The 18024-nt window shown below is 44.6% G+C and overlaps 1 protein-coding gene across 3 annotated transcripts in view; it reads left to right on the top strand.

Moving 5' to 3' along the window:
* ILRUN (inflammation and lipid regulator with UBA-like and NBR1-like domains) overlaps positions 1–17494 on the top strand; it is a 92940-nt gene extending 75446 nt beyond the window's left edge. For all 3 annotated transcript variants that reach the window (XM_064476402.1, XM_031434896.2, XM_010994517.3), the window contains one exon: positions 14216–17494. In XM_064476402.1, the coding sequence (XP_064332472.1) occupies positions 14216–14251 (36 nt within the window). In that variant the 3' untranslated portion in view covers positions 14252–17494. The remainder of the gene's footprint in view (positions 1–14215) is intronic.
* The last annotated feature ends 530 nt before the right edge of the window (positions 17495–18024 follow it).

The following is an 18024-nucleotide window of genomic DNA, read 5'->3' as shown; positions in this document are numbered from 1 at the left end:
TTCTCTTTCTCCTCATGGTCTAGCAAGAGGAACTTCATTCAGTAGTAGTGTAACAAGGGATTGATTTATTGGTTGGATAGTCATTATAAAGGATTGTGTAGAGTTATGTTAGTCATACAGGACATAAGAGAAGTCAATTGCCTATATTTGAGGAAAGACTTCACACCTTAACACTCTTTAATAAAAGATTTTCCTCTAAGCTGCCATTACTCCAGATTTTTCTTCCTTAAATTTAACCCTCCAGGTTATGACCATTCCTGGTGGTACAGGCCCTAAGCTAAGCATGCCCTATTAGAACGGGAACTTTGAGGCAGCCAAATGTAATGGGAAGATGAGAATTGGAGGAGGCAAAACCAGTTGCTCAATGCTTTCTGTAGTGGAAGTCCCTTCACCCAACCGTGAACTACCTGGCATTGCTGTGGTCTTAGGAGGGGACTAGTGTTCCTGGCCAGGGCACTGCACTCATTTTCCCGAGTTGTGAACCTGTCGTTTTTTGCTCCTTTAGGGCTTTAGGGACTGATGCATATTAACTACATTATTGCCCTGGCTTAGGGTGGGGGTGGGAGGTTATCAGAATGCATTACCTACCACCCTTAATTGAGGTCCTAACATGCTGCTTGTTTTGGAAAGGCCAGGCTGTGGTAAGGCTCTAGAGATATTTCTTGAGGTTGATGAACTCATAGTATGTTACCTAATTTTTTTCATGAACTCTGTAGCATCATTTAGTAGTAGCACCACAGAGAAAAGCTTCTCATTGGAGATATCCAAGTCTATAGGCTGTAATGCATTGAGAATGTGGCACTTGGACCCCAAAGAGAAATTGAAGCCTCTTTTTTTCCCCCTTAAGTTAAGCACAATCTTACTCAGAAAGCACTTAGGTGAGCGCTAGCAAGTTCTCTGAAAGCCTTTCTGGCTAAAGGTGAGTCAGCTCCACCTCTTAGGTCTCCTTAGGAATGGGGTAGACTGTAGACAGTTACCAGTAAATATTTATTAACACATCTGTGCACTATTTAGAGCAGTGTACGTTGTTAAGTAAGGAAATTTGAAGAATAAAAGAAGCTATCCCTACCAACTAGCAGCTGTCAATACAGTAGGGGAGATGAAACATGCAAACAGTTCAGTCAAGAGGAGTATGCATTTGGTCAGTAGAGGACAGCACAGTCAAAATGTGTAATTTGTGTGCATGGCTGGTGGTTAGTTAAAGAAGGTTGAGATGGAGTTGATGAAAAGGGCTTTTCATCAACAATGATAAATTTGGAAAGACGGGAAGGATGATGTTAGGAGAATAGTTTCAAGTGCTAAAGGCAGAATGAGTAAGGGATATATGATCAGGAGATAAGGATGATAGACAGTGGGGATAAGTTCAGTAGGTTGCATTGTGTTCCTTTGAGCAGCAGTGGATGAAATAATTACAAATGGTTTTGAAAAGAATGGGAGTGTACTTAAATGGATATCTTAAAGCAGAGATAATTCGTAATTCTAAATACTGTGTATTTGGCTTGAGAATATAGGTTATTTTTAAAGGCAGTCATGCTTGAGGTTCTGAAGAGGTATCCTTGACAAAGGGACAAGATGGGGTAATCTACTAGAGTCATTTTTTAAACAGTTCTTATGTGCCAGGTGTGCTGCCAAGTACTTTACATGTATCATTTCACATTTTGATAAGAAAACCAAAGCTCCGAGGGGCTAAGTAACTTGCTCCAGTGCCACACAGCTAGCGAGAGGCAGAACTGGCATTCAAATCCAGGTGCCACATGGCTAAGGTATTAGTAGATGAACCTGGGCTTTCCCTAGATCCTCCTGTTGGGCTGAAGGCTATGTTGAGCGAAAGCGTTAACTGACTTGATGACCAGTATCGTCAAGATGTGAAAGAAGCAGAGTTGAAATAAGTGGCTCTAATGTAAACTGAGGATTGCCTGTGGCATCTTCTTTTTGAAGAGTTCCCCTGTGTGTTGAGTCTTTAGTGGCTTCTTTTCCTGGTTGATAAAAAATAAAAACTATTTTTTTTAATTTCCAGGGTGCACCAACCATGTGGCGTTTATAATGAATAACCCTCTTATTTATGAATAAGTGGAAAGGATGAGAGATCCCTAGAGCTCAGAGTTGGGGCAAGTGTCTTCGGTTTACCTCAGGTACCATCTTTGTTGGATGGGTAGGAGGTGTACCTGATGTGGTATCAAGGATCACTGAGTTGGCAATAGATTTGATTTACTCTAAAGAAATTCCCTGCCTGCCATTAAGGCTAGGAAAGGACGTGATGCTCTTGGAAGCCCGTGACCAGAGTTTTAGTAGGCAGATACAGTTTCCTGCTGCCTCCATAGTTACAGTTTAACTTGCTAAGGTTGATAGGATGAAATGAAAAGATTGCTTCATGCACCTGCTCTATGAGGGCTGGGTGGATGTCAACATAATGGCACATCTGTCAGTGCCAGGAACTGGATACCCCTGGAGCCCTTCCTCAGCTGCCCTTGAATAACTGTAAACTCTCTAGACTCCATGCTCTGCCTTGGGGGGAAGCTGTGGGTGGGAATGCCTGCCCTAGCTCCATCCCACAACACAGAGGGCCTGCCCCTCCCTGTGTGAGAGCTGTCAGAGGGAGTTAGAAAGGTAAGTATATGCTGACCTGCTCCAAAGATTCATAAATCTGACTCTATGCTTTTGTTAAAAATTGGCTGACCTCATTATCAGCTCAATTTGTGGCTGACCTGTCCCAAGTGAACAGTCAGACCAAGTATTAATAAAGGTTAGATGCTGTTTTAATGAACCCTTTCTTTTTATGTGATTAGCTCAAGAACCTCTGAGGACAGTCACACAGTGCTCACCATTGACTCAAGGCAGTCTTGCCATGAATTCTAACTCTGACTCATCTCTGAAGGCCAGGACAGCTTCTGTTTGGACAGTGTTAGAGTAGGAAAAAACAACCGATAGAGGTGTGGAAGGAGAGAATCAAATACTTTTTTTTCTTATTTGCCCATAATTTTTAAAATTTCTAGATGTTTTCCAGGAAGGCCTTACAGAGAAGTAGGACACAACAAGACAACCAAATGATCTGATTCAGGACATCTGAGAATAAGAGTGTGGCTGGCCCAAACCAAGGAACTGTTTTTCAGGACAGCCCAAATGCTTTGCTTCCTTTCTCTGAAGAGTAATGATTTACAATCTGGGGGAGCTGAAAAGAATTCCAAACTCATTTATTTTGTTACTTGGACTGTGCCTTTTATTTTGTGTTTGTTCTTATTTAAAAAAAAATGTTTGGAGCTGGTATTTGTCATATACTCCTCCTTTAAACTGATTATAGTCTGAGCCACTGTTATTACTTCCGCCTAGTGCTGGTTCAGGAGGAGAAGCGTGTTATTATCTTTGCAGGAGGTTCATCGTGCTCTTCCAGCGTCAGCCACTGCCAAGTGCCATCTGCCCTGCCTGCCCACGTTTCTACCTGCTCCTCTTCCTCCCTCTGACAATCACCCTTTAGTACATTTTGGATCTGGAGCCTAGAGAAGTTTCTGTTAGGTCAGAAATCAACTCTCTTCTAACCTGCTGCTATCTGTGTTGGATAAGGAATGGAAGATTTATTTTCCCTCTGTGTAGGTGAGGGTTTGGAAACATAGTAGAGGTTATAGGGGGAGGTCTGGAAAAGGCAAATCTTTTGCCATATGGGCCTGAGGATTTAATGGCTTGTGGATCTTATTATCTACTTTGAAGTAGCTAATCAGTTTAACATAATAATAAGGGATGAGTTTAGTGGAATTGGGCCCAACATTTGCCCAGTACAGAGGGCACTGAATTTGACCCAGTGGCAGGTGGTTGGTGTCCTTAGCTGGGCTAATGGCAGTAGAGGGCAGTGTAGCCTTTCCACTGCCATGAAACCTGAGTCTTCCTTCTCAGGTGCAAACCCTTTCCCTGAAAGGTTTAAAGCTGGCACAGGAAGAAGCTGGAAGGAAAACTTGTGTCATTTGATATTTTATCCAGCTTGTGTTCTCCTCTGGCAAGGGACAGGTAGCAGAAGCACACCACTTTCCGATGGGGGCCAATGAGAGTGCAGTAGTCAGAGCTGTAAAACTACTGTTCATTGAGCACTTACTATGTGCCAGGCACTGTGCTAAGGACTTTTTAAATTTTTTGTTATTAAAATGATCAATATACATAGTTTAAAGAACCAAGTAGTTCTACAAGTTAACTACAAAAAACTATAGTCACCTCCCTGCCTCCCAGCCCCAGTATGTGTTCCCCAGAGGCAGAGGCAGTGGCAGCAGTTTGACTTGTATTACTTTATTTAGTCCACACAACAGGACCATGATACAGGCACTGTTACTATCCCTACTTTACAGTTGCTGAGACTTGAGGTACGCAGGTTCCATGACCTGCCCAAGGTCATGGAGCTAGAAAGTGGTAAAGCCAGGATATGAACAAAACCAGTTGTTTTTGACTCCTGAGCCTGCTCTCTTAATGATCCACTACATTGCTTCCCAATTACAAATAGTGTTCATGTACGTATTTTTATCAGGTGAGCTCACAGCTGCGGGCTAGGGAGAGGATGCTTTCTAAAGCGTACTATGACATTTCAAATGAGGGTCAGGCCAATTATTGACCAAATGTTATGTGACTTCACTACTACTAAACCCCATTTCTCCACAAGCTGCTATGGAAGCTGTAGAAATCATCCTTTCTCTCCAGCTTCTATGAAGGGAAAAGATTCCCTAGAGCCTCTGGTCACTTGGGTTTAGATTTTTGTTGACATTGGAATTTCCAAAAAAAAGAAAAGAAAAGAAATTTCCATTAACTCACTTTTGTGACAGTAACACCTGTACCTCTTGAAGTCACAAAACCTGTCTATACTCTGATTATGGTCAAAAGATAGAATCTCTGGAGTTATATTTTTCTGAGATGAATTTAAAATCTTCCTCTGAACATGCTTAGTATTTTAGAACTAGAACATACTTAAGAGGCTGTCTTATATCCTGTAAAGCCAGATTTTGTTTCTGCAAAAGGTTTCTGGAGAAAGAATATATTACAGTCAGTACAAGCCCTGAGATGAAAGTTTACCTGATTTGTTCAAGGAACAGAGTGAGGTAGGAGCAGAGTAGAGGGAGATGAAGTCAGGGGATAGAAACCAGATCACAGAAGGCTTTGTGGGCCCTTATAAAGGTTTAGGCTTTTGCACTGAGGGACACAGGGAACCATTAAAGGATTTTGAGAAGAGGGGTGCTGTAGTCTGACTTAATGTTATAACGGGATCCCTCTGGCTCTCATTTCAAGAATACAGGGCAAGGATAGAATCAGAGGACCAGTAGGGAAGTTAGTGCAGTCATCTAGGTGAAGAAAATGCATGCTTTGAATCAGCATGGTAGCAGCAGAGGTAGAAGTGGTCTTAGTATGGATCTGGTTCGTTAGCTAGAGCTAACGGGAATTGCTAATGGGTTGGAAGAGGGGTGGGGTATAAGAGAGAATAAATGATAACACCAGGGTTTTTGGCTTGTGCAACTAAAAGGACAGAACTGCCATCAATGGAGAGGGGACAGGCTGGTGTAGAGGTGAGGAGAGATCAGCAGGTCCATTTTGGGTACACTGGAGATTTCTATAAACATCCAGATGGAGGTATCAAGTGAGCTGTTGTGTATCCACATTGGATATAGAGTTTAGGAGAGAGGTCTGGGTGGAGATATAAACTTGGGAGTCATGTCATATGGACAGTATCTAATGCTATGAGACTGGCTGCAGTCTTCTAAGTGATGAATATAGAGCAGGGTTTTCTCAGCCAACAGGCTAAGACTAATTGGCATTTTAGGCCAGATTATCCTTTTTATTTGGGGTGAGGGCTGCAGATCTTACGCATTGTAAGATGTTTACCAGCCTCTCTGGCCTTTATTCACTTGACACCAATAGAACCTCCCTAGCCCTGAGTATAACAACCAAAAACAACTCCAGGCATTGCCAAATGCCCCTGGGACAGGAGCAGAATTGCCCTGCTTGCAAACCACTGGTATAGATAGAGAAGAGGTCCACGGACTGAGCTTAATACTGTCTAACATGTGGACAGTCTCATGTTATCCAAAGCACCTTTACTGCATTTATTCTTGTTCTTAATTCACAACACTCTTGTGGCTTTTGTAGTTACACTCTTCATTTGACAAACCAATACAATAAGTTGTAAATTGCTCACATTCACACAGCAAATTGGGGGTGGGCCATGGGATGAACCTAGGGAACTATTTTGAGTCTAGTGTTCTTCTAGGCCACACTACGCCAAGGCTTGCTGACAGAAGCAAAGTTTGTTTGCTGTTCTCTGAAGGTAGTTTATACATTTAGTATCAGGTTGTAGAGACCTCCTTGTTCATCTTCAGAAGCAGCAAAAGAGTTTGTGGCCAAGAAGGAAGCAGTGCATGGCAGCTGAGTGCAAGCAGTACCTGTCCCTGTTCGCTGGCAGATTAGCACATTCTGTACCAGAGGGGTTTGCCAGGAGACTCTGGTTTAATGAAATTATGGTGACTCCCTTTTGATAACCCAGAGGAACTAGTAAAGTCCTCCCAGCTTTGCTGGTGTTTGCATTGGCATTGGTCATGTGTGCATTTTAAAAATAAATTAAGCGAACACTGTACATCTTAGAAAATATCTCTTGTTGTTTGTAACATTACTATCTGACCAAGAATAAAAAGTATCTCCAGGAACTTTCCCTTTTGTACCTAAACAGCTTCAAAGCTGTTCAGCTCCCTTTTCTTTGCTTTGGGGCTCTGAGCATTGTTTTAGATTGGTCTGATGCTGGGGTAGTCTTGTAGCTGAAACAGAGCTAGTGTTCCCAAGACAGCCAGCATATTTTATTTTAGCTGTAAGGAAACATTCTTTTCCCTGTATTCTGAATTTGACATTTTAATTTCTGATAAAAGTTCTCAAAGTGGGACTAGGAAATTGTAGGTTTAGACAGATAAGTATAATTAGGAATTATAGTGTGAGAATTTGTGTCCTGGTATAGATACTCAGGTTTCAAATGACTTGTTCTCAGCTTAGTCTGCTGTTAACTATAGTCTAGAAGTACCAGGTGCAGAATGTAAGATTAAGAGCTGCTGTGCCTCAGCAGACTGTTCCTTAGAGCTGGACTGAAAGTGAGACCCTTTTCAAAGCTGTATACATTCACCTGCAAAAGCTTGAGGGTCTTGGGCTTTTTGCTGTGATTACCACCTAAGGGCAAGTTAAAACTGCTTTGACAGAGAGGGCTTTGATATTATTTAGTCAGGAAGAGAGGCCTTCTAAGTTGCTCACAGCCTGTGTTAATCCTTATCTTCAAAGAATTTACCATCTGATTACACAGATGTGACTAGCTCATAGGAAGAAATGAGAGCCAGTAAAGAAATAGTATGTTGAGTTCCAGCTGATTTTTAAGTGCTCATATGAGTTTGAAGGAAGGAGAAAGCAGTGAGATTTGAAGTAGCCAGAAAAGTGATATGTTGGTGAATGATAGATTCAAACTGAATTGGAGGGAAGAGGAACCACATGCAGGAAGGCCCAGAGGCATTCACAGGCAGGGTGTGTTTACAGGACACTGGCCAGCCTGAGTGTGGTGAGTGAGGTGTATTTAGAGGGTGGGGTGAATTTTGGAGCCTTTGAAAGCGAAGCACAGGAGAGTTCACCTTTAATGTGAAAGGAACTAGAGTACCAACAATGCTTTTGAGCAGGGAAGTGGTAGGATGAAAACAAACATGGCTGAATGGGGACCAGGGAAAAACAATTTATTCTCCCTGAATCAGCCAGACATTTGGGGGGATGCAGGGGAGGTTATTCTGTGAATTAATTGTAAGAGAGATGGGGGAAGACGATGGCATGTAAGGAAACAGTATAGGAGCTGGAATGGAAATCCTGAGAAAAAGTGGGACCAGCAGCCTCAGCAGGACTCCTACAGTGCAACACCAAAGGACACGTGGCTAGGAACTTGGATAAACTTTTAGGTGTCTTCACCAGTGAGACTCTTAGCAGTTCTTTCTTCCTTTCTAGGAATCTCCTCTGCCCTAAGAAATGGCCATGAGAGAGCTCTGTCTGCTAGCATCCCACCTGGATTCTAGCACACTTCCTATTAACAAGATTTTGGGGGCTAGAATTTCAAATAGCAAATAGCTTGCTCTGAAGTCTTTACTGAAAGGGGAAGTAGAATTCAGCCAGTGTCTTTCATCTCCTTGTAGAACTTTAAATATGTTTTCATTCACAATTATGTTTGAGTTTTCTTCTTCATGGTGGTATTCTTGATTTGTCATGGGGTAGGTGAAGGCTCTGGGAATTGCCTTTGGCCACGGGGAGCTTTGGATGGACTAGAGGATGAATGACAGAGGAAGAAGGGAGGGAAGATGGAGAGGTGGATGATGGCAGGAGGAAGAATGAGGGCTGTATGATGAAGGATTGGATGATCGGTAGAGGGAGGAGGGATGGACACATGAGAAGGTCCAGCAGGACTGTAGAAGTTAGTTAAGAGCAACAGGAAAACTGTTACAGAGGTAAGTGTAAAAAATGCTTTGATAGGGCTTTTTAAAAACTAGTTCAGCACACTTATAACTGAATCAAGCTTTTAAGCACAGTTTTGGCACACTCAGAAGGCCGTGAACTGAGCCTGCCCCATGATTAGGCATCATGCATAAAAGTATGTTTATTTGCTTTTCTTTGGCTGGTTCTCATACATGTCCTCAGCCAAAACATCAAATACATCTTTGAAATTTTGAGGACTGTCACATGAAGGTAGTTTGAACACCAGTGTTCTAGCACCTGCAGAAGTTCCCATCATGCTGATATGGCCCTGCTCTACCACCAGCAAGCCTCCTTGAACAGTCACCATCTATTAAGGGATGAGCCCTGCTTTGAGTACTCCTGAGAGAAGAGCCCTCCTTATCCTGTACATTACTCCAGTACAAACTTTATTTCTAATTACTGAGAGGCTAATAGGCTTGATCAGGGCTTGGTCAATCTCTGGCCCTTACCAACCAAGCCAGCCCCATGAGCAGGGCCTCACCACACCATGTTTGCAGTACAGGATCATGACAGAACTTAGGACTAAACCCTGTATTCTTCTGTGTTTGCATTCAGTGTACATAAGTGACACAAAAGGAGCACTAGGCGGGTAAAGCACTGGCCAGGACTGGCCCAGGAAGTGAGCAGGAGGAGGGCCCTGGTGGTATTATCTGATGCTGCCATCAGTATACACCCGGAGAGCACGTTATTTCACAGCCATGCAGCAAATGCTCCTGTCTTTTTATTAGCCTGAACCTTTTTATTTATTTAAATCAAATCACAAAGGCAAAATAAAGATAGGTTTGTGAAAACTTTCATGTTGTGGTGCTTTATCTAAACAACAGCTTTCATATAGAGTTACCCAAAAAGCCTTCCTCCTAAGACATCCTTATTTCATTAGGAATTTCAGCCTTCTTTCCCCCGCCCCTCCCCAGGGAGGTTAAAGAGAGATGGCTCACCAGTGCAGAGTATTTCACAGTTCATTCATTCATTTTACTGATATCTGAGTCTTAACTGTGTGCAAGGCACAAATAATTGGCAGAAACAAGTTTTACCATCGTATAAAGAGTAGCTTGCTTTTCTGATAGCACTGCCTCTACTGTTGAACATTGATGAGTAAACTTTTAAAAGTATTCTAGCTGAAACAGAACTAGTTTCCTGTTTTTCAGTACTCCCTTTTGGAAAAGTTATTTTGATTTCTGTATAATTTTAGGAAGAACTTTAAGGTATTACAGGTGTCCACTCACATAAGATCAGTGATAACCAAATCACTGACTGGGAGTGACTCTGCTATTCCACAGGGGCAACTATAAACTATTTTTAAAAAACAAATAGTTCTTATTTTTAGTTTTGCTTTGAGCATAGGGACCACAAGTACTAGATCTCAAATTATCCTTTCAGGACATTGTGGTGAATGAAACTGAGGTTGTCTTTTAAGTCTATATGTGTTCTGTTTTAAAAATATTTTTGGAAAATTAGCCAAATTATGGCTCACAGTAGTTATTCCATTGTGGAAGTGCAGTTCAGGACCTGCCCCAACTACTGTAATCATTCAGCTGGCTTGAGGCCAAGGTCTCTTTCCCAGACACCCACTAGCAGGGAGTCCCCTCTGTCTTAGTTGGTGAGTATGGAGCTCCTGTGCTTTAAGAGGGCTCACCTTTCCTGTAGCCAAGTAGAACTTAGGTCCCAGGGCTCGCAGCCGTAACAGCTCTTCAGTGAAAAACTTAGGGAAGACTGAGGCAAACAGGCAATACCTGAACCCATGTGAACCTAAAGGCTGTCTCTCCTTCGCCAGGAATGCTTTCCTGTCCCCTAGCAGAGGCGGGACTACTCCCAAGAAATGGAGCCTTTGAAAACCCATTTCTGTGCAAGTTGGGTAGGCCCTGGGGAACTGGTCTTTGGACCTGGAGTCAGATAGAGTTCTTTTCTGGGTTTGATTATTCATACCTTCTATTAGTATGGACAAATCTATCCATGTTGCTAGTCCCTATATGGTGAGAGGTGATTCCTCATAGAAAGGAGGTTAGCCTGCTGCATCAGCGTCACTGAGTTTTGTAATCATGCTTTCATGGCATCAGTTTTCGCTTGTCAGAGTTTAATTCAGGACTCTAGTACCATCTGATGCATTCATCCCTTGATCTGTTTTCCTTATTAGTAGTACAGCTGTTACAGGAGAGATGTCAGTGATGCCAGGTTAATTAAAATATTTGGCATTTGCTTCCCTACTGGTAAAAGTTGAAGAGTTGCTAGGCATCAGAAGAGAGTGAACATTATCTGTATTGCCAAACCCTACTTTTAGGTTGGAGTTGGAGACATAAGCCACCAGAACCTGTTACACTGGGTCTTAGAACTCCAGTGGAACCTGAAATGTGGATGGGCATCTTGCTTCAAATGTACCTCCATCCCACTCTTAGGAAAGGTACTTCCCGCTTGGCCTTCTGCCATGGGACACCCTGGACAAGCTGTTCTTGGAATCTCCACCAGGCTTTTCCTCTATAACTGATGTTGTGTTGCCTGTGTACTAGATCTGCTTGTGACACCTATAATCCTGCACATGGGAAGTCTCAATGGTAAAGTAGTTTTGAAATAGAATTGGCTCCCTCTCCCTTCCTTGAAGTGATGGTAGTTAATTTGGGGGGAAAGAAGATAGAGTTTGTTCCTTAAGCCAACTTTCTGTACCAATTAAACATAAACAGCTTCAGTAATGCCATTCTCTGGATGAAAGGGAATTAGGTAGCATTTTTCTTTCCAAAAGGCATAGAATCTCAGTCAGTAAATAGGGGACCAATGATAGCTCTTAATCTAAGCTAGCTAAATACCTTACTAGCGGGAGGTTATAGCTCAGTGGTAGAGTGCATGCTTAGCATGCGCAAGGTCCTGGGTTCAATCCCCAGGACATCCATTAAAGAAAAAAAAAAGGGGGTTTCTTAAAACTAAAAAAAATACATACCATACCATGCCATACTGAGTGGTCTGAGGGCCAGGGCATTCATGTGGAAATCTGAAAATGCCCACGTCTGCTGTATTTTTCTGCCAATGGCATAGGACCCATTTAGTTTATCTGTAAAATGGGCATGCGCAACAGCTCCTTGGCAAAGTCATGAAGTCTGTTCTCCAAGCATTCCACACAAGTCACAAGGCAAGGGCTTGCTTTGTAAGAGCCGGTGTGAATATGTGGAGCTTTGGTCTGGAAAGCAGTTAAATTTAGAGTGAAGGAACGAATAGTTCACAGAAAACAAATGCTGTTTGTTCTTCGGGTTTTCTTTTCTCTGAGCATTTTTTCCTGCACAGGAAAAACCTTTAAGCATTGTATTGGTTCTAAACTTACAGGAATCACAGCCTTTATTGCCTTCCTTGAATTGTTCTGGATGAATGAATGTTGCTGGGAAGAACTGAGAGCAGCTTGTTACAAGCTGCTTTAATTTTTACCTCTGGGGTCTGTGACCCTCCGACCAGGCCCCCCAAATGGATTCTAAGAGTTTTTTGCTCCTCTAGCACTTGGTTGAATGGGTGGGTGCTGTGACTACCAAGGTGGTTATAGCCTTAGCTTGCCTGCTGGAGACATGATTGACGCAGGGGCTGGCAGGCATATGGCATTTTAATCTCCCCTGCTCTGCTTACCAGCTCTGTGCCCTTGATCAGGTTACCTCACCTCTCAGAACTTGGAGATTGTACTTGTCTTAATTTATCTTCATGAAAATTAAAGAGAACATGTTAAAGTGCTATAGCAGCAAGCACCTGGCACATAGTTGATGCTCTTATCAATGTTGCCCATCCTCTGAATTCACCTCTTCAGGGTTTTTGTGTTCAATAATTACACCAAGCAGCTAGACATACTTCTGGTCTTTTGAGGCTTTATATGGAGAGAGGAAAAAAAAGCAAAAGCAATTTCAGTGCTTTCCACTGAAAAAACTGGAAAGTTTGATCTCATGGTCCCTATTCTTGGCAGCTTTGACTTCTGGCATTATAAGCATGAACAAAGAACATTTTTCTTATAATACTGTTTTTTTTTTAGCCTCCTTGGCTAGGTACTTTGTGTCAATGCCTAGAACCTTAAATCTGGAAAAATTTAAGGAACAACCTGAGATCCTGAGAGGAGGGGACCTTACCCAAGGTCACTTGGTGAGCTAGTACAGAGCTGGGAGCAGAACCCAGGTCTCTTTGTCTCAGTTCTGCACGAGCTGCATCCCACTGCAGTAGAAACCATGAGGTTGTGCATCTCTAGCAAGCACCTCCAGAGAGCCCAGCCTCTCCTGGGACCTGGGAGACGGCGACCAAATGGATGGCATGACTCAGACACTGTATCCCCAGACCTAAGCAGCTGTTTAAAAACTTGGGTTGGAAGGGCCAGTATTCTTTGACTTAAAGGGGTCTGACACTCCAGGTAGTAGTCCGAAAAATACCTGTCCTCTTTTAGTTATTAATTCAACAAATACTTATTGGGTATCTACTAAGGGACAGGTGCCATGCTAGGTGCTAGGGAGATGGCAACAAACAAAACAAAGTCATACTGATAAGGGATTTTAATCACTGGCAACCCTGCAACGAAGCACTTATATTCCTTTTCAAAGAAATGTGTCATTCTTTAAAGAAAATCAAATTCTGACTGCCCACATCCCATCAAACTAATGGAAAATGTCATCTCAGTCATTCTTGTGCCTCCTCACCCCAGTTGTGCCTAGATTCAGGATTCTTAACGTAGTTGTCAAGCATCGTGAAACCCCTCTGGTCGATTGTCATGGTATGGCTGTGGCACCTCCTCTCCGTGCCCATTTGACCCCTTTGATCCAAGGGTTCTGCTGTTTCTGGGCCAGTTTGGGGTGTAGGACCTTAGTGAGAGTGGTCACCAGTTAGCTTTGCTCTCCTGGGTCTTTTCAAGAAGCACAGTCCAAGGTGGAGTGGGGTGAAGGTGGAGGGAGGCACAGGACATCCTCTAGCAAGTTCATGAAGCTGCTTTTGGTGTGGGCACATCTTAGTGTCTCATTCTTAACAAAAGGGAAAAGTGAGACTATGAAGCCTTCTCCAGCAGCCAAGCAGCATAGAAAATGCCTTTGGGAATTTGGAATAAACCTTATTATCATATGGCAAGGGAGAAGCAATGTGGAGAGAACAAAGTTCAGACCTGAGTTTGAATCTTTGCCTTTTACTACCCATGTGACTTTGAACAAATCTCTTAATCTCTGCAGTCAGATGGGCATCAGCCAAATGGATGTAATAATACTCACTTGGCTTTGGGGATGAGGATTAAAGACAATGTACACAAAGCCCCTGCTATCCTGCCTGTAACTAGGTGGACAGTGGCTGCAGTATTTTTGTTGTTGAAGTAATTGTCATCAGCCAGCAGTAGCCTACACCTGAGGATAAGGTGTAGAAAGTGGGATCCAAGGATCTTTAGCAGAGAGGTTGAGATATTGTCAAAAAGGAAGGAAGGCTTTGTGACCTGGGTGGAGGAAGGTTGGCACCAGTTGATCTAGCATCTGAAAGACGAGAATTCTCTCCCCTAGCCACCTCTCTCTTGGATGGTGTGATTGAATGAGAACACTTAGCAACTTGAAATGTGCTGATACTTGGCTTCTTGAGATTTTGCATGGCAAGAACAACCCGCAGGCCTTGTCTGTGCCCTTGGGCTTCCTTCTGGCTCACTGGGAATGACTAATTCTTTTACTTGGTTTGGTTGTCAAATTGTACCTGCCTGTGTCTACCATCACTGACTGTGTTCACTCTCTTCCAGGGGCTCCACGGGCCTTATCCCTTCGGCCAGTCTTAAACGGGTGTCAGCAAGAAGAAAAATTAACAAAAGACAGAAGGCTTGACTTTGGGGGGGAGGGCAAGGGGTTCCTCTGGATTGCAGACCACATCGCGTGGACCCCTGGCTCTGACCCCCCATCCTGGAAGAAGAGGAAGACGCAGAACAGACTAGTTTTGAGTAAACTCAGTATGCATGTGTGAATGCTGATTCACAGGAATGGTGTTGAGGCTACCAAGAAGAAATCTGTGCAGCCACTTTGGGTTTTGTTTATTAAGTGTCAGTCTAGCAAGTCATTAGGTCACTCAAGAAGGAAAAAAAAGTTTAAAATGGGGGAAAAAAGCCATCTTTTTAAACAAAAATTATTTTGCCTACAGACAGGTTGTAGTTTTGAGCACATGTTAATTTTCTCCCCTCTTTCCCACTTTTATTTTTTTTAGATAAGGGATAACATACTCTTTATAGAATAGCTGCTTGCTCTGGAAGCGATTCAGGTTAGAAGCTGGCGTGGCATGTTTGGGGACTCTGCGGGTCAGTGCCACATGACTCCACAAGTCTCTGACCCCATTTGTTTTTCATGGCATCAGCCAATGAGTTATCACCCTTTTCCTCTTCTTTTCTCGTTAATCTTCTGTTGATTTACACCTTTGACATTTGTATTCGTCAACCCTGTGGCTTGTTACCATCAGAACCTCTCTGAAGACCAAACTTCCCTGTGTGGCCAGCGGAGGAAGCCTTGAGGACAGATCTCGGGTGACGTGGGAGTTTCTGAGGCTGAGAGGTGTCCTTCTGCACACACTTGTAACAATTCAAATTGCTTTCCTTCCATGTTTCTCTTGGCAGAGAGAAATGCCATCACGCTTACTGCTCTTCTGGATTCTTTGTACACAGTGGCCCCCATTCACTCTGGGAACAGTGCCTCTGTGCTGCATATGTGCGTGTGCCACGTGCACACACACACGGGTGTTGGTGCAGCTCACCAGCGATTGTGCAGCAGGCGAATGTGAAGGTGTCCCATGCTTCTCTGTTGTCACACAGCTCCTTTCCCTGTGTTCTCCTCCAGTTGTCCTTTGTGGTGGTTTCACAGCCTGTTAGTGGAAGCTGAGCTGTTAAGGTATGAAAATATAGCCCCAGATGGGGAATTTGCCATGGGGAAGGGCCACAGCTACCACATTTTGATGGAACTGAAAGGTCCCCAGCCCTGAGCAGGATGCTTGGTTATTGGGAGGTGGTGGGCAAAGGGCAGCCCTGCCAGAGCACAGGCTGATTAGCTGGCTGCTCACTTGGACAGGTGGCCCCACTGGCATCCTGTGGATTCCAAGCAGTTTGAGATGTGGATATCTCCATGGAAAGTTTGAACCAGGCTAGAACAGCTGTCTGCCAAAGATACAAGAATATGCAAAGTCCCTCTTCTCTTCTTACCCCTCCTTCCCTCGAGTCTTGGTTGGTTGATAGCCAGGGATATGGGTCTAGGTGCGGGTGCAGAGTTGCCTGCCTGTTCCCACACCCCCACCCATCCTGAGGGTGTGAGACCAGCAGGGAGACCAGGTCGATGAGCGGCTGCAGTGGGTCATACAGCCTGGGTGTGGGTGATGGTCTGCCTGCCTGTCTCTCTTTCTGGGTGTCGGAGAAAAAAATGTGTGTTGTTTGTTCCTCCTCATCCTCTTCTGAGACTGTTGTTTTTTTAAAGCTTGATTGTGAGAGAAAAGTTTGTATGAAATTCCCCCTTTGCCTTCCCTCCTCCCAAAAAATTGAAAGGGGGAATAAACATTGGTCCACTGGAGAGGTCCTGAGGGAGGGTGGAGCCAGCCTGCTGAGAGAGCAGTGCGGCTGGGGCTGGACTCGGGCTCACAGCGGAGCACCTACTTTCTATGCACACGAAGAGTACCCCATTCCCGAGCAGAGCAGATGGGAGTCCCTGCCAGGTGCCCAGGCCACCACAGGCCCAAGCAGGGGCTCACGATAGCTTTTTGTCTGGGGGCCCTGTTAGGCCCAGACTTCTGCTACTGTTGGTGCCAACCTCCTGGACACCACCACCCTGGAGCCTACACATGCCCAGCCGTTTTCCTCACTAGATAGCCTCAGAGCGTCACATCTTCAGCTGCCCTGGTGGGATCGTGGGAAGCTTTCCATCCCCTGGTTTCCTGGTTTCCTGGCTTCCTCATCTGCCCCGCACTAGGCGCCCCTTCCCCTTCCCAGGAGGCGCTGCCTGCCATGATTCAGCAGTGACTTCACAGGTCACCATCAGTGGGTCTGGCCCTGCCAGGGGAATCCTCTTCTCCTCTTGCTTGTAGGCAGCTTCACCCAGCAAGGTAATTGGCCCAAGCACGTTAGCTTCCCTCCCAAAGACAAACCATTTCTGTACACATCTTTGGAGAGGTGAGCTCCTTGCTGAGGCCAGAGCAAGCGCAAGCCATGGAATAGAAGCAGAAGGAGTCTGTGGTTCCCCCAGGACCTGGAGGCTGTCAGTACCCTTGATCCTGCCTCCTCCCATTGGTTTAGGTTCTGAGCAACTCCTCGAGCCCCTCCTCTCCCCTGCTGAGTTGGGCAGCATAGGCTACCCTCTCAGCCTCAGTGGTCTCAGTTCCTCTTAGGCTCCTCATCAAATGGCAGGCTGCCCCTGGGCAGGACTTCCAGTGTCTGGTACCCATGAGGTGACACAAGCAGCATCCTTAAGGACCTGAGCCCAGTGGGGGAGGTAGAGGGGCTCAGGCCTGTGTGCATGGAGTGAGGTGTGTGTGGATCTGTGTGCACGCGTGCATGCCTTTATTTCTTTTTGCCTTGGGGGCAGTTGAATTCGGGGCATTTTTCACAAGAAACAGCCTTCTCTTACCCCAGCAAGGACTGGCTGTAACCTTAAGTCCGTCAAAGGCACTTCCAGCCTGGAGAGAACCTCACCAAGACAGCTGTGGCCAAGGTGGGAAGTGGGCATGAGAATAAACACCTCCCCAAATTCAACCTGAGCCCTATCAGGAGAGGATGGTGGGGTTGCCAGGGCTCAGAAATGGAAGCTGATTCCCCACCCAACCCTGCCTTGTCTTTTTTTTTTTTTTTATCCTTGGGTGAATGCTGGAGCAGCAGTTGCTGCTTCCTCCACCTGGACAGTGGTGTGTAGCAAGCAAGCTGGGTGGTTGTTTGTGGTGGGGCCTCGTGGTGCCTGGGAGGAGATGAAGATGAGGAGGTTTTTCCTTACTGTATAAATGAATATTTGTATGATTAAATTAACACACACCAAAAAAAAAACAAACAAAAAAACCAACCCTATTTTCTTGTGTGTCAGTGAGTTTTATTGTGCCCTGAAGCCCCTGTGTGTCTGCTTGGTCCCAGGGTGGCTCTGATAACGTGATTTTTGGTTTCTCAGTCTCTCCTTTTGCAGAAGGGATAACTGAGACCCTGACGTTCACTTTATGTTTGGGAAATCAGTCCTAGGGTTATAATTGGATCTGCTGCTCTTCCTGGCTTCCAGTGGCCAGAAAAGTGAAACTGCCTTCAATGATCTTTAGGTCCCCAGGGTACCATGTGTCTAAGGAGCATTACTCTGTCCCCAGCACATAGGATGTACCGGTCAAGTTAATGTTGATCAGCCAGCAGGCATCATTTGGGCATTTATTGTTTGTCAGGCACATTGTGCAGGTACAGGAATAGCACAAGAAGAATGCAAAGCACTGTGGGCATCTTTCCTACTGGGAAAGCAGACAAAGCCAAGTTGGACAGTCCTTCAAAGTCCCAGCTGGGCCCCTGGCATCCTAGATTTAGAAGAGGGAATGCAGCTTCCCTTGTGTGTTTCCCTTAGT

This window comes from Camelus dromedarius, chromosome 19 (genome assembly GCF_036321535.1).
Source record: "Camelus dromedarius isolate mCamDro1 chromosome 19, mCamDro1.pat, whole genome shotgun sequence".
In the NCBI taxonomy this organism is placed as follows: Eukaryota; Metazoa; Chordata; class Mammalia; order Artiodactyla; family Camelidae; genus Camelus; species Camelus dromedarius.
Note: the sequence above shows the minus strand (reverse complement) of the source record. Positions and strands in the feature narration are given on the sequence as shown.